Raw genomic sequence first — 25,364 nt, 5'->3', positions numbered from 1 at the left:
AGTTTAATATGAGGCTGGGACAGTTGCTGGAGATGATTGTCCTTGAAACTTGTGGTCCTAGGAGGGCATGATTTCATGATGCCTGCAGAGTATTTGTTCCACTACTAGCTGGCAGAGAGGATAGTCCTTTGCTTTTCCCTTAGCATAAACAAACTCATTGCAGCAGTAGGTTTTGAAAGAACCCAGTTGGGATTCCATTTTCTTTTTAATTATTTCTCCTCCACAGTCAGTCATCATTGTTAACACTTCATAATCTCCCATCTAGACAAATTTTGAAACTCTCCAGACTATTGTATGGGGTTTACTCTCCAGACTATTGTGTGGGGTTTCAATCTGCTTGCTGAGTAGAAACTTTAAGATTCTGGAGTCCAAGCAGAGTTCAGGCATTATGCTTGACTTGAGTACATAGATGTATGCTTGGGCTCAACTTTTGGTCTAGTACTCTTTAGCTAAAATCTAAAGAACGAGTGTTATCTTGACACTTATGCTGACCTTCATACTCAAATGAACCTTGAGGATTTATTGTTGTAGATCTCCAACTATGTGTGTTTTCTGGACTACTGCTTAACTTTACAGGAGCACAGATGCACAATACACTTTTGTAGTACTGTGAGTAACACTTCAGTTATGACAGTATAAATAAGCTTTAAGTCACATGTTCCTGGAATAGTCAGACCATCAGTCTGACCTTCCTCTTGATGATTGTTATTGGTGGGTTTTTTTTCCTTCTTTATCCTGAATAGAAGTCTTTTCACACACTGTTCATAACCCTAACTTCCATAGTACTCATTTTGTTTTCAGATGCAACCGGAGTGTTTCCACAACATTTAATTTCTTGGTTTGGGGGTTTGTGCTCATATACATACACACTGAATTATTTGCATCCTTTACTACTTAAAACTCTTAACTCCCATCTGCATCCTTTGCTCTACTTTGTTATAATTGCAGTTTTCTTTGTCCAAGCTGTTGGCATCTGTCACTGTGCTGTAGAACATGGCTGATTTCTCTGTTCCCAAGGAATCAAAATTTGCGTGTCTGATCTGAACTGTATTCATTGATCTCCGCCCGACCCCCCCCCCAGCTGGATAAAATTATGGATGCTTTTCATCTGTCCCTGCTGTCTGATCTCTTTATATCTATCACCTTCCCTAATAATTTATTCCCATCCATTAGAACTAACCAATCTGATGTTATGATTTTATGTGGAAGAGGCATAGATAATCGTGGTTTTTAAGAATTCTACGACAGCAACCTCTGTCTATTCTATGAAACGTAGCATAGATACATTCAAAGAAAATATTTTTAGCTAAGCAGAGCTAAACAAGGCTGTATGTTGCTGCATTAAAAGACCAAAGCTGTGAAAAAGGATAAACAGAAACAGATTAATCTGTTGCTGTTTTGTCTTTACCCATGTGTGTGAAAATCACCTAATTTTCCTCCCATGTTGATTGTTTCTGTGTTAAGGACCAATACAAAGAAACTATATTGGAAGATATCTTGGATATTGATGCATTCCTCTCATTTAATGCCAGACAAATAATTAATTCCTATTGTCCTTTGTTGCATGTGGGGATAGTGATGCTCCTTTGGACCTGAAGATCAAAGCTAGCATGCTCTCAGATATGTTCACTCTTGTAGGTGAGTGTAACAAAAAGCTCCTTCAACCTTTCCCTCATTTAAGACCAAGAAAAGGTAGACTTATGAGCTTTATGTTATTAGATGAGTATTACAGAGAAGAACTCTAGTGAAGGAGAGCAACTGTATTTAGTACTGGGAAGTTATATGTGAACATTTCAGCTTCAGAATAGTCTGGCTGTTTATGATGCTTATGTGGTATTAAGAGTCCCAAGTTTATTAGTTGAAGACAGTGCTCTTTCTCTTTAGCAGGTGACTTCTATTTAGCTCTCAGAATCAGTATTCATGCATTTTTTTTTTTTTAGGTTGAATGTGTGGGCTCGGGTTAGGCTATCTTAGAAGTGGAGTCATGATTGTGAAAGCTGCATGATTGTCTAGCGCACAGCACCTTTTATGCATCCCTAGTACATCTTGGTGCAACTTACCCCTAATACTAGAAGAGGCAGAATTGTATTCAGGTAGCCTGCTCAGCTGTTTAAGAAATGGAGCCTATCTCTGTGCTGCTATTCAGTATTAATCTGACTGATTTAAGTACTTGGTTTTGAAGCAAGTTCAAGTTTTAGTAAAAAAAATGTAGCGTAATATACCATTTGGGATTAAACAAAGCAAGGTGTAAAAAAGAAAAGCATTCTTTTTGGTCCTTGGACAGGGACTGGAAGATCTCAGTATGAACTGAGAACATTAACAGGAAGGCTAGGTTTATATTTCAGGGTTTGCCTGTCTTAAAGTTCTCATGTGGCTCCTGATGCCCCTAGGCTTTGTGTGTCAGGATCCAGGACAGCGGTCAAGCCGGGCCATTTATCATTCATCTGAATCTGTCAGGAGAAATCCATACCAGAAGCTGCAGGTAAGTGACTTCAACAAGCCAGAACTGAGGAGGATAGCAGGAACATCATTCTCATTGAATTTGACTCACAGGTGAGAGCGCCAGTGAGTGAGTAAGGTTACCTGGATTTCTAGCATAACTACAGAAGAGACTTGGGATACATCTGAGCTATGGGCTGTTCAGACACTTTTGTTCTGTTGTGGGCGACAAGCTTCCAGAACCCTGGAGCTTTATGAATTTCTCCAAGACCTCTTTCTAGGCAGAAAGACCTTTTTGCATTTGAAATTTAAGGCTTCTTTCCCATTCACTCCTGGAATCTCTCCCTTCCTTTCCCGTGGGTCCTGGAATGAGACCTCATGTGGCTTGCTGTCACTGTCCGTTACCTCTTCTGCTGAGATAGCGCTTTCCTAGCACCATAATGCTGAAGGGCAGTTGTTCTCTATGTCTTTTTGGCTACAAGATGAATGTCATAAATATCTGTGGAAGTGGAGCACTTGCAAAAGGCGGGGAGATACCCTATGTCGTTTGGACTTTCAAATGCATTTCTCCTCAGGCAAATAGGCAGTGTATCCTGATACTCTCCGCAGCTGATGCGTATGCTCCATGTGAGGGACTTGCAAAATGGCTACGTAGCTCAAGTGCAATTGGGAAATAAAAAGTTGTATTTATTCAGTGACAGATTACCAATACACAGTCCATCTTGGTATAGGGAAAACTCACAGAAATTGCAACATTTTGCTTCTTGTAAAACTTGGAGTCTTGAGTCACTGGGAGAGAGGTGAGTAGCTGGTAAGGTGAGATTTGAGTATCTATAGGATGTGCGACTGAGTCCAAAGCTTCTAAGGCAAATTTAACAGATAGGGTTTTGAACAGTTACCTCTGACCGTAAAGGTGCTCTTTGTGGCAGATGAAAGGTACATCAGATAAATTAGGAACCATTCCAGAAGAAGTAACCTTCTCTCTTAAAGTAATGTGACCAGATCCTGATGTCTTTTATCTGAAAAAAATTATACAAGACAGTCTCTGAAAATTGAGCTGTTGGGAAGCACTGAGTTTTAAAGAGACTTTAAACTTATTTTGCTTAAAAAACCACAAATAAGTGTAAGGCCTGGACAGTTGAAATGTGCAAAGATTCATCGGACAGAGCAGTGATTATGAGATGGGATTAAATTATCTTTTGGGACAGGTGCCCCCCTTACCTATATTTACCAGGAACGGGCTTCTAATCCAGTGATAAAGTTTTATAGCATGTTTTTCTTAAGTACCTAAATGGAAATCCCATGGCTAAATAGGTGTGTAGATCTTTCCATGGGTCAAGGATATTTTGGCCTGCTCTTTGCTGAATGCTTTTTATCTCAGATTGTTTAATCATTGATACTTCTGTTCCCATTCTCAGTTGTAAAGGATACTTTGAACCTCTCTTGTTTTTCTTAACTCCTTCATGGTGTCTTAAGTTTTGATTGTTCATACAGGTCACCTTTAATCATTGTAAAAGCTGCTTCTTGGGAAAGAAATGCTGATCTTGGCGTTCTTTGTCATGAGATAGTTACTCTGTTTTTTGAATTTCAGCAGACTGGACTGCAAGTTCCTTGTGCAATTTCTTTGGTTTGACTCTCTGAGCATTTCTCCCCCTAGGGAAATGAACAGTTTAGCTGCTTCCTTTGTAACTTATTGTTGATTTGGGTTGGAGCTCTTTCAATTAATCATAAGCAATAAAGGGACCTCAACCTGTTTTGTATAGACCAACTGTAGAGAAGAACTTGGCAGTAGTACAGCTAGAAATAATAGATAGGTCTCTTGAGAATCCTTCTTACACCATTTGCTCCTCTTAAGCATTGGAGAGGAGGAAGGCAGCCTGAATACCACCAAAGGCAAGAAAAATTAAGCCTCTATGATAATAGTTTTCTTTTGAACCTACCCATGTCATTAAACTGGTAGTTTGCTTGTAGGCCTGATGCCAGGTAAGTAATACAGGGTACTTTTTGACATTCTGATGATGTTTCTACACCTGTTTTGGAATGTTAAATAGCATCTTGTTTCTCCACAAGAACTGGAATATTGTTGAGGTATTTAAATGAAATGGCTTCTGGAATTTCAGGATTTTTCAATTTTTATTTTTTTTTACTCCCTCTGTTTTATGAACAATTCCACTTGACAGCATCTGTTTCTCTTTAATACATAGCTATTAAATATTTTCCTCTGGGTAACTCTTATCTTACAAAAATATGAATTTTGGTCATGAGAGTTGAGTTCGTTCATCCATTCTGCAGAGCTCTTTTTTGTGTGCCTTTGAAAATTATGTGTCCAGATGCATTCTGCATAGCTGAGCACATCTGAGGTTAGGAATAGTGCTGCATTTGGAATGGGGACAAGGTACATTCGTGGAGGATATGAGGAAGATCTGAACTGAGATGACAGAGGCTGTTAGCTCTGTCTCTGGACTTTGGTTATACCCTTTTGCTTGAGGTTACTTACCACTCCTCTGCAACTCGGGCAGGGATGATAGTGTCTTGGAGAACACATGGGTTTTATTTTCTGTGTGTCTCTTGCAGCGTCCTGTGTCTGTGCAGTCACAAACAGCAAACACCAGATTGGTAAGTACCCTTCAGCTCCCTTCACCGATATAAGGCATGCAATTTCAAACGTTACCTTGTACAATACTTTTGGTGCAATTGGTGCCAAAATATATTTTGCAGCTAAGTAGCCTGAGGTGGGGAGAGTCAACAGGAAAAGAGGAGATGGATAGGTACAGGTGTACCATAGGTTTCCATGTGGCAAGAGCAAATGTTGGAAAAACATTTACATCAGTTCTAGCAGCTTAAAAAAAGAATAGATGAGGTGTGCTGAGAGTCAAGGTCAGCTGGGTCAAATCCCTCAATTTTGAAGTGTACAAGTATTTCTGAACTGCATTTTAAAGAAATTTGATATAGATGTTTAAAGATAAAGTTGTCACTGATGGTCAAATGAAGACAGTGGCAGCATAGTGTTCTGGATTTGGTAGGGCATTGAAAAGGAACGCGTGCAAACAAAGGAAGAGCTGGTGAAAGCAGCAGCAAATAGGAGTGTCACACTAAAAGGAAGGAGAAGGAGGAATTTTTGTCTTGTGTACTACAGGGGATGGAATAAATCTGAATGAAAAGGATAGCACAGGTGAATATGTATTGACAAAATCCAGGTGGCCCCAGAATAGAAGTAATTATTTTCTGTGAGACAGTCATCTGAAGGGAACTGCAAAAATTTGAGTGTGAAGTGGGTCACAGTAGATACAGAGGTAAGAAGCATTTCTTAAAGATAATGGAAAAATGTAGAACTATAGTTAGTGTAAGTCAGACTGATCCTCCTTTCTAAATGTCACATTTAGCACGCTCCTTGCATGCCATATGGACGAACCAATGTTAGTTTACAGTTTTAAGCACCTGGCTGGGTGGGAACATGGTAGGCTTTTTTATTTTGCTGTTGGGCTTCCTGCATGAACATAATAGTGATGATTCTCACTTTTTTTTGAAGTTTCCCAGCAGGAAGGAAGGTAGGACAAATGGAGTCGTCTTGAGAGCCTAATTCATTCTGTGCACTGCCATTTGTGTCATTCTGTGTAAGTTTAGCTGAGGCTAAGAGAAAAGAGTCTTATTGAAAAATGAGGTTTCATAGAGAATAGGAAGGATCTTTGTGCCAACTGCTGTCAGTGCGTAATATAATTAGAATCATGACTTGGGAAACAGAGATGCTTGCAGAATTCGGAGATAAAACAAAGTGGTTGGATTTATCTATACTTTTAAAGATAAAGTGGGTCAAAGAGGAAACAGCGTCTTTGTGAAGTTGGAGACATTTCTGTGCTACAGCCAGAGAGAATTCTGCAGTGAAACACTGAAGAAGGTGTTTGTGCAGGAAGTTCAGTAAAGTTAGTTTTCCTCTACCATTTTGACAGTAGTGTAGTTTATTCTCAGGTAGGAGTCAGAGCTCCACTAGCTGTAGGAGCCAGAGCAGCCAATGCATAGGCATATGTTTTCTGTTTGTAATCAATGAAATAATCTCCTTTGTATTGAGACAACGGAGATGATTTCATTGAAGTATTTCCTTAGTAAAGGAGATCATCTGATAGGATGAAAACTTTTGTGTATTATTCTCTTTGAGCAGCAGTTCTTACATGATGATTGTTATAGTATTGTCAGGAAATGTTTTTTAAGAGGAAGTTACCTACCAGGAGATTTTACAGGAAGTTATTAGGCAAAGCTGTTGAGCTGTGCTTTTGAAATGGAGGAAAGTGTAGGAAGAAAGACTAAAAGCCTTTCAAATTAATACAATCTACAGCACCAAGCAAACCTGTTTGACTACTGACAAGATTATTTCTTCTGCAAATGCTTGTCTCCTACCTTCTCATCCAGATTGTCTCATTTTCTCTTGTTTTATTTAATCTGTTTTCATTAGGCTTAAGAAAATGTTTCAGCTGGCACCTGCCATGTCTGTTTTCTCTTTGGATCTTTCTGTGCCAGTCACTGCGGTGTAACCCATTCTAGTGCAATGCCTGTTGCTTTTGCAATTGCTTCATCTGCAGATTCTGAATAGGCACTTACAGTTTCTAATGAAACAGAGAGAATGGAATTAAATTCCAATAGTCCTTACAAATAAAGATAGAACCTGGTCTTGCCATGAGTTTTATTTGTATCTGAGCAGTATGGGATATTCCCCTGGGCTTATCCATCTTAAGGTTTCTGTCATGTTTTTCTCTTCTTTCTAGATTAAGAAGGCTCTCTGTGCATTCTTTGCTCAGTATAGTGCTAAAAGAAAATTTGAATTTTGTATAAAGACATGAGACCTTCTCAGCTAGACTCTTTCAATACTGTTTTTAGAGGTAGCTTGTCTGAACTGGGCCTAAGACCAATTAAAATGTGCTTGAGAACACGTTCAAAGATTTCTGTCTTGCTGGGATTTTGATATTTCATAATCCTGCTAATTTGAAGACACTTTGAATTCCTGTCCTTTGTTAGAATTGATCATGACTACCCATCAGATTAAGAATGATCTTGGAGAGACTGTCTGCAAATTATTTCTTTTCTTATTTTTTAAATTTGCATATGTATGCAAGTTTGCAGGATGTATCTGCGTATGTATACAGCATCTATCCGTTAAGTAGCAAGCTGAGATCCAGCAGTATAGTAACAAAAGAATAACAGGTGGTGAACTGAATTTTTCCCTCTTTCCCTGCAACTTTCTCTCCTCAGTGAATTACAGTTCTGTTCTTCTAGTGTAGCAACACAACTGGAACAGAGAATTGTGGTTCTGGTACCATTGCAGTGTGAATCCAAGTGCATTTGGGCCTGTGAGCGTGAATGCTGGCTCTAGTGCCCCTTGGGTGAAGATTTTTCTGCATGAAATCCTGGCTTTGGTGCTTTTGGGTATGCCTCATGTTTTTCTGGAAGGGGCAAGGGGTGTAAATACTGGTGCTGATGCCTGAATTGTGAGTCCTACTCTGCTAATGACTAGGAATATGAATATTCACAGTGCCTGCTGGGGTGTGCACTTTTCAACAGCTAGAGTATGGAATTGTGAATTCTGGCTGTAGTGCTCTGGAGTGTGGATTCTGCTGGGAAGGGGGTCCTGGAATCTGAATGTAACTTTTTTTTTTTTTTCTTTTTTTAAAAAAAGTAAGTTGAGAGAGGAAAAAGGAACAATCTCTTTTCACACTGTCTCTACAGCGTACCCGTCCTCTGTCTGCCAGTGATGCTGAAATTAAAACCCCAATGCCCTCAGGCAGGGAAAAAGCAACAGGAAGGCAAGGCAGCTCTGTGCTAGGTCTCTCCATGGAGGAGGTAAGTAGGCCATTAAATATCTTTTCTTTACCTTGGCTTTCATGCAATATGTGGGGTTATTTGCTCAGCAAAAAGCATGTGCATGTGTATGAAAAACATGACAGAAGTACAATTTTTGGAACAGAACTGCTGAGTTTTGCTGCTGGTACTGCCCTTGCCCTCAGTCATGCCAGGCATATGTATGTGCTCCCAGCAGTGAGTCCTTCAGAATTTAAACGCAAGATAAAATTACTTTAGGATATCATATGTACCCAGCCCGCTCCCGTGACAGCAGTAATAGTCTTGTCCTCTGAAACTCAGAGATTTTTGTAGGGTTTATTTTTCATTGGGTCTATTTTGCTGGCTTTTTTTTTTTTTTCCTCTTTTCGTTCTAAGATAAAAGTTCTTCGTCGAGTGAGGGAGGAGAATGAACGGAGAGGAGGCTTCATCCGGATATTCCCTACCCCATTAACATGGGACCTTTATGGGTAAGAATAAGAATCCAGTAGGCTGGCTCAGTGTTGCACTGATGCTCTGTGCTGAGAGATATTCTGTGTTAGGTATATGTAAATCACCCAGCTTAGCAATTGGAATAAACCCTAAAACCATACTGAGGGTTTTTGGTAGAGTTTATTTTAGTGTTGAGGATGCTTTTTTTCTGAATCTTTGTTTTTAACTGCTGCTGCTTTGCCTAATGACACCTCATGGAAGGCTATCAAGCATTGTTTCTGATGCTGCTTTTTAGTCAGAATAAAAATGTCTTCACTTCAGATAATCCATCCCTGCTATCTGCTTTTACATCCTAGAGCTGCACATACTGTGAACTCTGTCATTAGGCCATAAATGCAATATAGGACTCATCCTGTGAGTGATACTACATTATGCTTTTCTAATTTTTTTCCCCCCAGTCTGTAATGTTTCTCTGTGTCTCTTGCCTCACCAGGTATTTCATCTGAGAAGTGATAGCTCTCCTCCTTTACTCCTTTCCTCTTTTCTGTCATGGTACAGCGTATTGTCTCAGTTCACTTCTGGGATTTTTTTGATAGATCATTTATTTATGTATTATGCTGCCTTCCATTGTCTTGAGCTCTATCTTGATACATCCTGTGTTTTGGTTTTTTAGGTCCTTTTTGGAGCACAAGACATCAATGAACTACATGCTGGCTACGCGTCTGTTTCAGGACAGGTAGAAAGCTTTTCTATTTGGGAGGGAGGCAAGGGACACAAACAGTATGAAAAGGGTTGATTCTCACTTATTCAGTGTTCTAAACACTAGTCTGTGATTTACAGGGGTGGTAATAGTTGCATGTCTCTCTCTAGTGTGCCAGTGACTGTGGAAGCTTCTCACATTTTTACATTTTACATTTTCTGAATCCAAGGACAAAAAGGACAATACACAAAAGGCATGGGAGTCACTGGAGTAAAAACATGACTATAGACATGAAAAACCTTCAAGCACCGAGGTTTTTCTATGAAGGGATTATAGATGGTCCTTGCTTACCTTTTGTTTCAATTTTAGAGTTCGTTCTCATGTAAAGTAAGCACTGAAACTTACTCCAAAGGCTTCATATCCCTATCTCTTGATCTCATGCAAACAGGATTTGATGTCTTTTTCTCTGGGTTGTGCTTGGGTGGAAATGACAGTTCATGCTGCTAGCTGAACTTTCATTGAGATTTATATGCACTGTCTTTCACTGTATGTTTAACAACCTTCCCTCTCAGCAGTTTTTCTTATCCAAAGTTGAGATCCACAATAGCTACAGAGTAAGGATAAGGTTGCTGGCTGAGGAGACAATATTTACAGAAGCTTCTCCTGCATCAGCACAGTACAATTTTTAAAATTTTTTTGCTGTGCACTTTCAAGGATGTGTCTAGAGGGTTGGTCCAAATGACACCTTCTTTAATTCAAGCCAGACAGATGCAAGCATCAGTTGTAGAATAGCTGCTCAGAGAGAGTTCTGCTTTTGGAGCCTTTTTTTTTTTTTTTCTCCTTTAATATAAAAGTCACAAAGAATTCTGTAAATTTGGCCTTTTCATTGTACGTATAAAAGACCTGGGAGGCTTTTTAATCCAGTTGATGATCCAGAATGGAAGGTAATTTTTGCTGGTTTTCCCTTTGTAGGGGCAAGATGAAAAGAGACTTCATCACTGGGACATCCCGGTAATTGGCTTCTTAATTAAATAGCTTGTACTTTGTAAGATTTATTCTAAATTTAGATTTCTACAGCTTCATCTCCCAAGTCCTGGGTCAACACCTTTTCTACCTGAAATCCATCAAACTAATTTTAGAGAAGTAAATACAGTGATCAAAGAGTATCCCAGCATGTGGGGACCTTAAGTTTTGTTGGACTGGACCTTAGAATTGCTCCTCTTAGGCTTCCTCCTTTGGCATTCCTGCCGTATTGATAAGCCTCATCATTGAGCTCTCTCAAAAGATTCCATAATGCATGAGGGTTTTGGACTTCATATACCCATATGCTAGGTCTAAAAGATAAATGGAGCAACAGGAATTTTCTGTGGATGTTCCCACTTACATCATAAAGAGCACTTTGCTGGATCTTTGTGCACTGGAAGAAAGTTTCTGTATTTCTCTCCCTTAAGGAATCTGGCAGGGCTCCTTCTCCCTTGATTTAGGCAGCACCTGTAGAAAGGCTGTAATTTTTCACTTAGATTGTGTTAAAATTCTTGTCTGACCGAACAGTGAAGAACAAACTGTTTATGTGAAGACTGGACTCAGGTCCATGTTCTGTCTTCCTACTCCCATCCATTGTTTTGTACTCTTGCAATTCAATTTTCCCTATTAATTCAGCCTTTAGCTGCTGCATGATGGACAGGTACTGCTTAGCCACGAAAGCATGACACTAGATAAGAGCATTTTGGGAGACAATGTTCTAGAAAGTACCTGAAAGACTCCCTTCAAACATTTGCAGGCTTTAAATAGAGCAAAGTTAGACTGATCATAAATATTTCTTCCCTTTGTCAGGAAAAATATTTATTGAAAAAATTTAATCTACTAAGTCTCTTATATCATCAGAGAGAAAAGTATAAAGGGAGATTGAGTGTGTCTCTGTATTATACTTCCCAGAGCAGGTCTTAGTGGAAGGCTGGATATGAGGCTGGAAGCTGTAGACTCTCATGTTCTTTTTTATGAGAGAAAGCTTGTTTCACTGGAGTTACGGAAACGCCGGCGATGTCACGCCAAGGCTAGAGCAGCACGGACAAGATCATCAGGTATGCATGGCTAGAATCTTAGATGAACAGCTAGTCAAAAACAAGCAAGCAAGGACTTTTTCAGTTGAAATGTGTGTGAATGTGGTTGTTCTGGCCTTTGTAGTCCCTAAAGGGATTCACAGGTAGACATGAATAGCTTTCATTTCAAGTATTAATAGTTTTCATTTCATTCCTGTTTTGAGCTTCCTGCCTTCTCAGTGCCTAGAATTTCATTCCCACCATTCCACATCCCCATGTATATGACTAAAAGTAATAAATATTTTCTTGAAGATGAGCTTGCAGTTGTATTTTGGGTACAAGAATTCAACAGTATGTGTGCCTTTATAGTCCTCCAGCTATTCAGAGAAAGATGAAAACTGGGGACCTTTCAGGCTGGTTCTTCTATACAGCAGTGACTCTAAGCTCTTGGAAAGAAAAATCCTTCTTATCCAGGCTGATGTGGGCAAAACTTAAAAGGGTACAGAAGTGAATGGTCCTCACAAGTGGAAGCCATTATCTAAACTCTTTCTAGTAGCTATGTGATAATGACTGCAATGGGAGAGGTTGTATGTTATAAAATTATTTTTGGTGCGCTGTTAAGGTAGGTGATCTTTATTGGCACATGTGGAAGTTTAGAATTTGTAGCTTTGGTTTTTATGACACACAAAAATACAAAAAATGAGTATATACTACAGGTGGTCCTGCTGTGGCAGGGGGGGTGGACTAGATGATCTTTCGAGGTCCCTCCCAACCCCTAACATTCTGTGATACAAGTGTGAGTGTGTATCTATCTATCTATCTATATCTATATATATATCAGTGTATATATAAGAATCAGGATAAAAATATAGGAAAATGCCCTTGGGTTTGTGTGTTTTTCATTTTTAAAGTCAAGACAAGAATCTTGGTCTATCTTCTCTGGTATTGGGAAAATGGGTTTCTCAACTGTTTGATATACAAGTAGAAAGACAGAAAGAATAATAAAAGGCAGTGATACTCAGGATGCTGTTCTAAAATGGTGGTGTTATGTCCTTCTAGCAGGAAAGAGTTTAGAAGTAAACCAAAGGGTGTAAGTAGCAGGACAGTCCTCCCCACTTCCTTTTTTCTTAACCAGCATAGGTGATTTTTCCTCTACTACAGAGACATCAGAACCAACAAAGCTCTCCCTCAAGTCAGACACAGAAGGTGAGGAGGAAGAGGAAGTGGATGCAGATGAAGGTGAAGAGCTAGATAGAACTGTTGGCTCTCTTTCGGACACCCAGGTGAAAAGCAAGCCAAAGCTTTCTGACTTGGTGAAAACAACTTGTAAGGAGACGTTGCCAAAAAAACTTGACAAGAAAAGTGGAGAGGGAAGAAAGCTGTTTCTTCAAAAAACAGACTCAGAATCACAGTTTAACTTGCTGCAGATTCTTCAAAAGCATGGGAACCTGAGGTGAGAGATTTCTGCATATTACCTTTTGACTAGCAGCTAATATTGGTTAAAATATCAAGGATGTACACTTAGTGCCACATTATGAATGAATGTGAGGAGGTGAGAGGACCCTAGAGAAAGGGGCCTGGATTTTTGTCTAACTGTGGGCTGCCTTAACAACTAGTTGGCATAGAAGGGAGAGATAGTTGTGAAGACTGACAGTTTACCTAGATGCCTGACCTGTTGGATCAGTATAAAGCATAAGCTATATTATCCATTGCTATTCTTTAATCTGGTGATGTAAGCTGTTGTTTGGTCGATGCAAACTGCTAAAATGCCTCTCTGTCTTAGTTCAGGATGCCTCCTATTGAATTCTAAAATTTGTCTTTTTATTCTTTGCATTTCCAAAGAAGTTGGTACAAACATGCGTTAAACTATCCAAGAAAGGTTGGGTAGGAACACCTCACTGCTGCCTGTCCATAAAATTAGTTTTCTCATTTTTGTGCTTTTATTTCTGGTGATAGAATCTTTACCTCTAATAATAATCTCTGCTCAAGGTCATCTCCTCCTGAGAGCTAGATAGGAGGTCATTTGAGAGTGACAAGTTACTGAAACATCTCATTGTCTGCTGTTGAGTATGACAGTGTGGAGTAGATATGTTCTGAGGCATGGCTCTATTGCCTCAAAAAAAGTGAGGTGCTGGAGGAGATTCTATAGAATAACATCAACCAGTGTCCTACTAGATGTTTAGAAGCGCGGTCCTTCCCTTAAATGTGGGTAGTAAAACTGTCTATTAGCAGATGGACAGGAAGAGCAAAAAGAATGAGTGATCATATGTATCTGTGTAGGAGGATTTTACATCTTCTAGATGAGAAGCAGCATTATGTTTTCTGTGAAAAATGTCCAAAGGTGTATAAAATAATGGTTGCTCATTGTTGCTTTCTTAGTTTAGTTTCTGAGAGGATTTATGAATTATCAGATAGATTTGGGGATTGTTCTGATGTCTTCTTGTGGCAAGGACATTTGCTGTCATGACAGGGAAGATTCTGAAACCTGTTTTGAGGATGAACATAGCAATGCTGTCATCTACCTATATATAGAACTGACTCCTGCCAAGAACATAAGCTCTGTCCTGCGTTCCTGGCAGAATTTTGCTCAGCACCCAGTACTGTTGGGATTCCCCACAGAAGTGTGTAAGGCTTGTGGTGACCTCATGTTCCAGGATTGTGCTGGGCTTGGCCCCATCTGATCTGTCATTGATGAAAGCTTTGCTTGTGGGGTCAGCAGGCAGAGGAGCTGGAGTAATGAAATTTTCATCCAAAAGAAACCAGGCCGGTTCCAGTCAGTTTTTGTAAGCAGTAGGGCTTCTCTCTCTCCTTTAGTTGGCCCGATGAAGCAAGTTCTCTGCCTTCTACCTATTGGGTGTTACTGGTGAAGAGGTGATAGTCAAATAAAACATGTTCCCGCAACTGTGCCGTTCTCAGGGAAGTAAAAAGGAAAGCGAGTTACTTGTTCCAGCATTTAAGGCCTCAGGTTTCAATATTCCACGCACTGGAGGAGAGGTGGTGTTATACAAGGACCTTCTTCAGGTTTCTGTTTTGTAATCATAGAAGTATCAGGTGCAGGCAAAGAATTGCATTACTGTGCTGGTGTTGTTAATGGGGGGGGTCCTTAATTCCTGCTAGCACAAATCTTGAGCTCCTGGTCATGAGGTGTTTGAGTTACACCGAAAACAAAGCTGACAGCTCTACACAGCCCTCAGGGGAGAGCCTCTTCTGATATATGGTGGCCTCATGTATAGAGTATTAGTTCTCAGTCAGGGTTCAAAGTGTTCTCCTGATGTTCCACACATGTGGGAAGAGAAGGTGGGTGTTTTGACTAGCAGCATACAGAGCTCAGAGGTGTTACGAGGCCTGCTATGCATTCTGGAGTTCACTGGAAGACAGGAATTGTAACCAGGTGTTTTTATCATGTTTTAGTTACTGCAGTACTGGTACGACTACCCACAGAAGATGTTAGTTTGAGACTCCTGTGGACTCATAATTTGCTTAGCCCCAGTTTTGGGCCTGGCGTGGTCTTCTGGAAGCATCAAAAGCAAATGATTAAGCAGATGCATGGGTACTTTAATGCACTTTATTTTAACTTCAGTTCTTATCTAAATTGATGCATTGATTTCTGTTAAGTGCTACTATGTTGAATGATTTCTGTGTAACACTGTAACAAAGTGTTCATGAAATTTACAGACGTATAAACAAGGAAGACTGAATTTCTGGACTGATTTTTAAATGAAATTTCAGGGACTCAGGTATGCGGAGTCATGAGGACCGTGTAAGTATCTGAGAATATTCCTAAGAAGCAGAGAACAGGTAGAGAAAAAATAGTGCGATTCCTCAGGAATCAGTCTGAAGCTGATTTTAATAATCAATTAAAGAATGACATAGAATGTAGAAATGTGCTAATGAAATTTGCTGATGGAAAAGATTTGGGAGTTATCACTATGAGAGAAAAGTAGTGGAATAAATGTGGGAAGAACTGTATGACCTTGAGGAGAGGAATAATATAACTAGGATGAAATTCAGTAGTACAAAGTGCAGGGGTGTGCTTTTAACAACTAATAAATTACAGCAGAAATTCTATCAATTGTGTGTTCATCAACTGGAAATTAATTATAAGGAAAAACATGTTGCATGTTTGTTGATCACAGGAGATTTGCGAAGCTCTAGCTCATGTGTGCATGAAAACACAAAATGTCATGTAGGGTTTATCACTTGAGATACTTCTGAGACTTGATGTGGAATATTGTGTACAGTTGTCATCACCCATGTTCATGGAAGGTAAATTGTGACTGAAACAGGTGGAGATGAGCTGCTAGTCTCATCATGTCGCCAGTGTGGGTGCTTTGTTAGAAGACACTGAAAGATCTGGGTAGTTCACACTGATAAAAGGAAAACTATGAAAGGATGTAATTGCTGTTAATAAATACATTCAAGGTAGGAGACCCATTAGGGATGAAATTATTTAAGATACAGGACAATGTTGGAGGAGGAAAAAGTAAAAATAAACTGCTCATGAATGAAGCTAGGCTGGGTAGTAAAAGAAGGTTCCTAATTCTGGAATAATATTCCAGAACAGTAATGGGAATAATAGTCCAGGACAGTAATAGGTTGAAAACTATAGTTTGTTTTAAGATGAAACTTGATAGTTCTGTAGAAGAGATTAGGACATTGTGATAGAAGGGGAATCTGTCAAGGACGCTAAAGCCCGTCTGCTTCTGCAGCCTTGTGAGAAGGAAATCATGCTTGGCAATTCAAAGGACAGCTTGTAGCAACTATGGGGAAAACTGTGAGGAAGAGGGGAGAGTGGGAGAGCAGAATGTTGGAGAGGTTTAGGCCAAGATGACTATGAACAGCATTAGGCAAAGCTTTCAGCAATTTCTCTCACAACAGATGCCTATGATAGAGTGACTGCCATTGTGAAGGAATGAGAAGCAATGTGTCCCTCCTGGTCCTACCCAGGTCCTCTACTCAGTTCATGCTTGCAGCTTCCCGACATGTTCAGACAGCTGCACAGCAGATTTTGCTGATGTTCTTTCATTCTTCAGTGGTGCCTTGCTCAATGAAATTTGGCTTGTGTCCTTGGGCCAGCAGGGGAAGAGCTTACTTTCACAGATTTAATTCTTTAATTTCCAATGGGAATTGCAGGGCCTTTGTTACAACTCTGTCACCAGTATGAAGCCCTTTATTTATTTTATGATCTGTTGTTGTGGTGTTCAAAATGCTTGTGAAGACAGAGGCCCAAGAGAGCCTTGAATTTGGTTTAAAAATACACAGTTTTGCTGATGTTCATGTTACTGGCTTTTGGAGGAGAGTAGCTAAGTCTGTGAAAAGGCAAGGAAAGCATTCCATTTTTAAATATGATCGTAGAACTTAGAGGGTGTCTGCTGTCTTTTGTATCTCCTGCAATACCTACCCCATCTTGGTGAACTGAAGGTCTCCTTGAAAATACTGGTGGGGTGAAGGGGACCTCCTCCCATTGAGCTTCAACATTTGTGCACCTAGGAGGTCCTTGCTGATCGTACTTTGGCCCATAACCTGTGCCTGACTGCTGTAACTCTTATCATTACTTCTCTGAAGATAGCTGACTGATTCTTTTGGTCCACAGCAAAGTGCAAGCTCGCAGGGCTTTCTCTGCCTATCTACAGCACGTTCAGTTGCGACTGATGAAGGGGGCTGGTGACCAGATCCAGAATCCTGCCTGGGCTGCCAAAGAGGATGAGCAAATGGTAAGAAGCTTTATGTTGGCCAGACTGAGAAGCCAAGCTAAAATCTGCCTTGAGAGATTTGAGGCTGGTTCTCATCCTTGGAAGAACTGAAGTCCAACTGAGATTATGATTGTTTGTCTTTGTCCAGCTGCCAGTGCTGTATGTTTAAGATACAAACAAGGTAGGACTGCTGACTGACATCTGAGCAGCGATAGAGTAGACAGCTCTTAATGACTAGAGTGTGGTTGACATTCAAGCTGCTCAGATCTTTCGCTGGTTCTCCTTCACCGGTCTCTGAGCTTACTGGCTTTTGAATTCTTCTCTCTAAGATTCTTTAAGATTACTTGGCAGTATCCAGTTTCTGCCGTGTTAAACAAAGCATACAGCTACTCAAATAGAACAGGTACCCAGTTAAGCTTTTTCTCATGTGTACTGTTTTACTCTTTGCAGGCGCTTAGGAATCTTCCTTGCATTCTAGACAGAAAAAAAAAAAAAAAAGTAAAAGCCACTGAGGAGTTACTTTCTAGCATAGGTGTTAGTTTGTTGTGGTGTGGTTGTTTTTTGTTTTTTTTTTTTTTTAAACCACGTGATGAATTTTCCTAGGCAGTATTTTAAGGCCCTATATTTGATGTTTGTACATTATAAAGAGTGCAGCAAGCCCAGATCCCCTCACAAACCTTCCTAAAAGAGCTTTGTACAGTAGGCTCTTGAGCTTTCTGCAAATCCAAATGTATTCTTGCTGAACGCATGTTGCAGGGAAACAGCCAATGCAGTTCAGAGATAAAATTGTGTGTCAGGAACAATCAGTTGACTCAGTGGAAAATGTTGCCCCTGCTCTTTCCAAGTAGAAATTAAAACTGGCTTTTTGAGAGTCACTATGTCCGCTGTACTGTGAAAAATAACATTTAAAATAACAGATCAAACCAGCCTGGAGTAATGGCAGTGGGAGGCGAGCTGTGAAATCCAATAGTTTGGCTGTGAGGCTGCTCATTTATGTGTTAGCAGAGCTCCTAACCAAAAGCAAATCCAGGGGGGAGACAGAAAGGGTTCAAAACAGCCACAGAATGCATCTTGCCTTGGGATCTGCCTTGCCATATGTTTTCCCCCACCAGAGGTTAAACAGACATGGTGGGGGATTGGAATTACATGGCTGTAGATGTAGTTGTCTGTTGCTGTGGAGAGGCTGTGGCAATAGTATACATATATGAAAAGTGATGAAATGGGCCTACATCGCTGTAGTGGAGATACCTGACCAAGATCCCCTTCCTTGTGATAGCATTGAGAGGGTCTTACGTCAGTATGCTTCATCACAGGCTGCCTTTAACACATTGCAGGTTGTTTTTTGGAAATGTTCTCCTAGGGTATTGGACTTCATAGGTTATTCTGTGTTGTTGCTGCTTTTAGCTGCTTTTGCCTCTCCCATGCTTTTCAGATAAACGCTCCTCAAGTGTTCCCAATTCTGACCCACCTCAAGCAAGTCACACCATCGTTCTTCTCCCCGCTGCCTTGAATTTGTAAGGCGATATTAAAAATGTACATTGCAGAATGCTTTTGCCTGCCAGTTTTCAGCTCATTTGCTCAGGACAGTGTGTTTAGTTCTTGCCAGCCATTAGCTGCTGTAGTACTTCTGTTCTCCCCACATCTTGCACGTGGTCCGTTGCTAACTCCATCTCTCTTGCTTGCAGGAGCTTGTGGTACGCTTTCTGAAGCGAGCTGCCAGCAATCTTCAGCAGTCCTTGAGGATGCTACTCCCCAGCCGTTGTTTAGGACTAAATGATCGTCGTCGTATCCTGGCTCACCAGCTGGGCGAGTTTATAATCTGTTATAACAAGGTGACTAGTTCTTTCTTGAATCTTCTTTTGGTAGCACTTTTTGTTTCTGTTCTCTTCTTCTAAAGTATCTCCTGCTGGCTGCTGTCATAGTCAAGATAGGCTGTTTTAAAGGCTCTGTTCTGTATTTTACATGGTCTGTTTGCAGTCATGCATCCAGTAATGGTAGTTTGTCTGTTCAAATTGTCAGACAACAGTGTTACTACATTATATATGCAGTCCAGTAATCATGTGCTTAGAAGTAAAAAGAAGCGTTGAAGTGAAGTGGAATTTAACTGGCAGTTTCCTTTCTCTTTGGCTTGTCTGATTTCTAGTGCTTTTTAGTGCCTCTTCCCATTTCTCCCTATTTTTATGATGCTTCTTTAGAGATAGGTATTTCATACTGTTCTGTATTAAAAAAAAAAAGAAAGTTATTTTACTCTTTGTTTGGTATACTGAGGGACTGTTACCTGTCTGTAATATGGGACTCTGCATGCTCAGTGATAAGAAAAGTAGGTCCTAATTTAAATAATTTTAACCTTTTTAGATGTGGAACATGCTGTTCTTAGCATAGTGGTTTCATACTAATCCTCGTTTTGCAAGAACAGGTTCCCCTTTCCTTTGCCCCCTAGCATTTCTTTAGTGTTAGAACAAGAGTAGCTTAAATTTTGCTTTCAGGGGCTGCTGTGCACACAGGCCTCTAAGCTCTTACTCATTAGCAGAGGATGTTCACTTACATTACCTTGTCAGAACTGACATCTGGTAACTTGATCTGTCAAAGCAAGGTTGGTATTGAACCAAATCTGTTCTAGGGAGTGCCTTGTATGCCTAATGCTCACTGAATTACTGTGTTAGGAGTAACCACAAAACACTTGGGTGGCTCTGTGGTAAGTGAAGAACACAGCTGCTTTGGGTATAATTTCCACTCAAATTGTGTTTAAGCATCAGGATTTTCTGCTAACTCTTGAGTAAATTCACAAAATAAAGCTGTGTAACTGGTAATAGTTCAGTGCATAAACATATTTTCTCAGTTAAAACAAGTGAGAACAGATCACTTGAGGTTTTAGGACGTACACGTTTAAGCCACTGAGAGACTCTTGGGCTATGAGGTTTTTTGATGTCTGATTCCAACATACAGACTTCTTTCACTGACTTGTAACTTCAGATTTAGTAGAGGACTCCTACTAGCCATTATGTATCTTCTGTAATGACACAGAATAAAAAAATACTACCTCCAGCAAACCAAGTAAAAGAGATTGCATATTGGCCAGACTTTTACTTCAGTAGTGAAGGGGCAGAGACATGTCCCAGAGTGGCTTTTTCTCCCCCCTCTTGAATTATCTTTCAAAAGATGTATCTGAGCCTTTTGTCCTGGGAATGGTCAGAGTACTAGTAGGAAGCCATGAAGTGGAGGTCAAGTCTGGTCAGGTAAAGCTTGTATGCTGGTATTGGTATTTCAGACAGGCCTGTGGGATTTTTAAATTAACAAAAATGTTTGTGTCAGTACAACCTCTAGTGTTAACAGGTTCTACTGGTGTAAAATAGAAAGATTGTTTATATCTGAGAGCTTGCTTCTATTCTCACATACAAATGCTTACCATCTTTTATTCCAGTATATTTTAGTGTGTAAATGCGTATTTGCCATGGGCTGTACTGTTTTACTTTCTTTGCTTTTGCTAAAGCAGTGTATTTTTGGTATGTAGATAAGCCTTCAGCAATTTGCTACAGGACAAAAGAAATTAGTTCAAGAGGAGAACTCCTAGTTTACAGCAGGAAATGTGGATGCTTTCAGCAGACCTCCTTGACTGAGTTTCTTTAATATAATTTTATATTCTTGTCTTCCTTTCTTGCTGAGTATCTCCTTTTGGGACAGATGCTCAAATAAAAGCTATTTTTAGGAACTTGTGACAGAAAGAGCAAAAGTAGAAAGGGGACCTAATATCTGTAAAGAATTGTTTCTTGGTTTGGTGGTTTGTTTTATTTTCCTCCATACTTCCTTATGTACCAGCAAAGAGTATATTTGAAGGAGCAGCACATCTTTGTGAAGACTTGATCTCTTCTCAGCAGATCTCTTCTAATAAGTTATTTCAAGTGGAGAAATGAGGAGTTTAGTATGCTTAGCATGCTGTCTCTGGGCCTCTCTATCCATTCTGTTGAACATAGTAAAATGCTTGTAATTTGGCTCTTTGGAGTTAATGTTCTTTTTTTCTTAGATCCCATAGAATTGTTTTTTGTCTTTTGTGAGCTATAGCTATGCCATAGAACATAAAGTAACTACATAGAGATACTTACTGATACTGTTTATTAACAGGAAACAGAGCAGATGGTTCAGAAGCAATCAAAAAAGAAACAGGAAGAGGAGGAGGAGGGAGTGAATCCTGAAGGTTTTCAGAACTTTATTTCCAGAGCAAGGTAGGAATGGATTTTATTCCCTTTGATAAAGAGCTCCCAGCCCAGAAGGTGATGGGATTGTTCTAAGGATGATCTGATTGATCTAAAGGCCTCTAGATACCTTTATTGACTGTAGCTCCTGCTCTTGCTGGGGGACAGAACTTGTCTATTCTCTTTTCTCCTTTCCAGCAATCAAACACTTGTAGCATCAGCATCAGGATCTACAATAGATGTTTTGACCAGGTAGATTTTGTTAGATAGATTCCCAAAGTACAGCAGTGGTTGCCCTGGTCCGTGTAAATTTCAAAGTGATGCTGGTGAGCTGATGGTCTCCTTTCCTGTCATGCTGGAGCAAATGCAGCAGTACCTTGGAAGGAGAAAGAAACTAGAGATGCTGCTCAGATGGCCTTGAGCTGCTGTGGTTGAACAGTTGTTTTGGCTCTGGGTCTCAAGTTTCTGTTCTCAGGAACAAATCTCGTGCTTGCTGCATCTCTTCAGGAACCCTCCAGGACTGGACTTTCTGAGATGAGGAAGGAAGTGAGTCAGGCTCCCTGTCTTCATCTTAGCCTCTTATTTGGCTTGCTAAGGCAGTTCAGTGCAGTTACTTTCACAATGGGAAAACAGCATTTTCTAACTGTGCATGCTCTGAACTTTACGTACCTTAAACTTACAAGAGGCTGGTAGGAAACGTATTTTGAAAATAAGTAAATACTCTTTATGGCCTGTAGCATTGTGTGAAAAACAATGGTATTATAGCTAACTGACTATGGAGAGGTCTGAAATTATTCAGTGAGCTGAAATTATGTCCTCAAAGTCTCTGATTCTTGAGCATAAAACCTGATTCTTTTTGACTGCTTTATTTGACCCATGTATGACATGCCTATATGGTAAAGAACCCTGTCAATGTCTGGACAGGTAGAGTTCACTTACCTTTTTAATGCCCTTCTGTCTTCTCTGGGAAGGTTGACTGCTTCTTTTTTGTGATCAATTACAAAACTGCTTTATTTTTCTCTGTTTGGATAGCACTCTTAGTGACTGATTAGAAGTGGGTGATAGCTGAGGCTTCTTAACTAAGTTCAGGAGGTGTCATAGTCTCTTTTGATGCTATAGTCTCATGAAAAACAATGAATTTTACACTTTGCTAATATTGATGGAGCTATTACTGCAACAGATTTGCAGGCTCCAAGAAAAATCATAGAATGGTTTGGATTGGAAGGAACCTTAAAGACCATCTAGTTCCAACCCCCCTGCCATGGGCAGGGACGCCTTCCACTAGACTAGAGGTCACTCAAAGCCCCATCCAGCCTGGTCTTGAATGCTGCTAGGGAGGGGGCAGCCACAGCTTCTCTGGGCAACCAGTTCAGTGCCTCACCACCCTCACAGTAAACAATTTCTTCCTAATATCTAATCTAAATCTACCTTCTTTCAGTTTGAAACCATTACCCTTTGTCCTATCACTACACTCCCCGATGAAGAGTCCTTCCCCACCTTTTCTGTAGATGCCCTTTGAGCACTGCAAGGCCGCTCTAAGGTCTCCCTGGAGCCTTCTCTTCTCCAGGCTGAACAACCCCAACTCTCTCAGCCTGTCCTCACAGGGGAGGTGCTCCAGCCCCCTGATTGTCTTCATGGCGCTTCTCTGGACCCACTCAAGCAGGCCTGTGTCTTTCTTGTGCTGGGGGCCCTAGAGCTGAACACAGCACTCCAGGTGGGGTCTCACTAGAGCAGAGTAGAGGGCAAGAATCACCTCCCTTGACCTGCTGATCACATTTCTTTTGATGCAGCCCAGGATGCGACTGGCTTTCTGGGCTGCGACTGAAAATTGCTGGCTCATATTCAGTTTTTCATCCACCAGCACCCCGAAGTCCTTCTCCAAACTTGCTGAGAGTGCCCTCAATCCCACTGTCCATATTGCTGACAAAGATGTTAAACAGCACCGGTCCCGATACTGACCCTTGAGAATGCCACTGGTCTCCATTCAGGCATGAAGCCGTTGGCTGTGACTCTTTGAGTGTGACCATCCAGCCAATTCCTCATCCACCGAGTGGTCCATCTGTCAAATCCATTTCTCTGCAATTTAGAGACAAGGATGTTGTGTGGGTCAGCAGCAGTCTTTGCTGCTTTTCAGATAGAGTTCTATAAAAGAATGATACTCAAGATATCGGACTACCATATACCATAGCGTCTACTTCACTAGAAGTGCAGATTACATGGGCACACGGCATGCTCTTGGTTCTCTGACATCTCTGGCCACTAAAATGACTGTTGCCCTCTAGGGCAGGTCATTTTGCTTTTTGCCAGAAATGGTAAGAGATAGCTGTTAAGGGCAGAACAGCATACTCTTCTGTTTCCATGTTGTTGGTTACTGTGCCATCATGGCCTGATGCACAGTCTAGGCTGGGGCTGGAGATTTTTGCTGGATCATCTGCCTAAGTGATAAAGAAAAGCAAAATCCAGTTTGCCAACAATCAGACAATTTCTAGTGGTGATCATTCTGCTTCTTATGGAGTATCAGGTATGTTTGAAAACTCTGGTATCTAACACTACTTTGCACTGTGCTTGAAGCTTAAATTGGTGAGCTAGTCATTTGAAGCAAAGCAAAGGGGATAGATTTCCTCTTTGAGTGTTGTTCTGCAGTGCAGTGAATACAACACTGGAGAAAATGGTTAATAAATGTTCCCACTTAATATTTGGGGTTGTTGCATTGACTCTAACTTTGATATCGCACAGGTAGCGTTGTGATTAGTTATACATGTGCTACAACCATTGCTTCTAAACATGCTCAGTGCAATGTAAATGTATATACTTATGCTGGTAAATTCACTTAAAAGCACATTTCCACCACCAACTTTTTATTCTTACATTTCCTCTTCACCTCTGTTCTCACTGGTTTGGGAGAAAAGGTGAACTTTGCAGCATGCCCTGAAGGTCCGAACTCCAGTGAGATCAGCTTTAGACGTTGCTTTTACCACAGCTCGGACTACTGAAGAGTAGCACAAGTGTGATGTGCAAGGGACGTTTTGAAGGATTATCACTGCTGCTATGCAAATTTATATTCCTGTGTTATGTTTTCTTGTAGTGTTACTGGCACTACACTTCTTGCTTTTGGTGTTTGCTCTGCCATATACCCATTCACTAATGCTGAGGCAACTCTATAAAGCAAAAGGAAAGCATGTTAGATATCAAACCTGTTAGAATTACAGCTGGCACAAGCTGTAGTATGAATGGACAAGTAACTGATACTCCTTTGGGACCGACAGACGCTTAAGACGTTGGTGCAGTTAAACTCTCATCTTGTAAAGAAAATGAGAAATGTATGCAAGTTCTGCGAGATTCATAAAAATATTGTCTGTTCTGTTTGTTTGTCTTCCAGTTTTGGCTAATTAGCGAGCTCTTCCCTCCTCTTTCCTCTTCTCCTCCCACTGCTGAGTTGAAACTACTGGTTATGGCTATAAAACAGAGGCTGAGCTGAGTTGTCTCATGAACAAGATAGCTGCTTGTTCTAGAGAGCACCTGGGGAAGATTCACAAATTTAGCTGTGAATGGAATCTCTCCTGTTGAGCTGATCTCCCCAAAAATGTATTTGGAGTTTTCGCTTACTGTTTATTTATCCTTGGAAGCCTCCTGAATGCCTTGTATTTTCTACTGCGTAAGAGACTGGCATTTCAGTGGGAATCTCAGGTTTAACCATGACATGTTCCTTTCCTTCTTCTCTTACCCTGCAGAACTGAGAAAATTGTTGTCTGGCCTCACCTTTTTTCCCACTCCCCTCCAGTCTCGTTATTGTTGCTTGTCTTTGATTGCTACATGAATGCAGAAAAGCTTAGAATCCTTACTTACATCCATTCTTATCTCTTTGTTGTAGTGAAAGTGACCTGGAGGAAGTGCTGACCTTTTACACACACAAAAACAAGTCAACAAGTGTCTTCCTAGGAACAAACTCCACAAACACAAAACCCAGCAACACCAATAACCAGTCAGAGAAACAGCCTCAAGGGGGTAAGTTTTGCAGGCAGTTCTAAGATGATGTTGCCTGGAC

The 25,364-nt window shown here is 40.5% G+C and overlaps 1 protein-coding gene across 1 annotated transcript in view; it reads left to right on the top strand.

The window, feature by feature from the left end:
* TTLL5 (tubulin tyrosine ligase like 5) overlaps positions 1-25,364 on the top strand; it is a 130,355-nt gene that overhangs the window by 30,445 nt on the left and 74,546 nt on the right. The window contains exons 13-25 of the mRNA XM_086463174.1: positions 1,577-1,638; positions 2,391-2,482; positions 5,014-5,055; positions 8,155-8,268; positions 8,644-8,735; positions 9,371-9,433; positions 10,370-10,408; positions 11,333-11,487; positions 12,607-12,889; positions 17,030-17,150; positions 18,815-18,961; positions 21,249-21,349; positions 25,191-25,324. Coding sequence (XP_086319300.1) covers positions 1,577-1,638; positions 2,391-2,482; positions 5,014-5,055; positions 8,155-8,268; positions 8,644-8,735; positions 9,371-9,433; positions 10,370-10,408; positions 11,333-11,487; positions 12,607-12,889; positions 17,030-17,150; positions 18,815-18,961; positions 21,249-21,349; positions 25,191-25,324 — 1,445 coding nt within the window. The remainder of the gene's footprint in view (positions 1-1,576; positions 1,639-2,390; positions 2,483-5,013; positions 5,056-8,154; positions 8,269-8,643; positions 8,736-9,370; positions 9,434-10,369; positions 10,409-11,332; positions 11,488-12,606; positions 12,890-17,029; positions 17,151-18,814; positions 18,962-21,248; positions 21,350-25,190; positions 25,325-25,364) is intronic.

Source organism: Leptosomus discolor, chromosome 3, assembly GCF_034619465.1.
Source record: "Leptosomus discolor isolate bLepDis1 chromosome 3, bLepDis1.hap2, whole genome shotgun sequence".
NCBI classification, from domain to species: Eukaryota; Metazoa; Chordata; class Aves; order Leptosomiformes; family Leptosomidae; genus Leptosomus; species Leptosomus discolor.
This window is presented reverse-complemented; position numbering and strand designations above follow the sequence as displayed.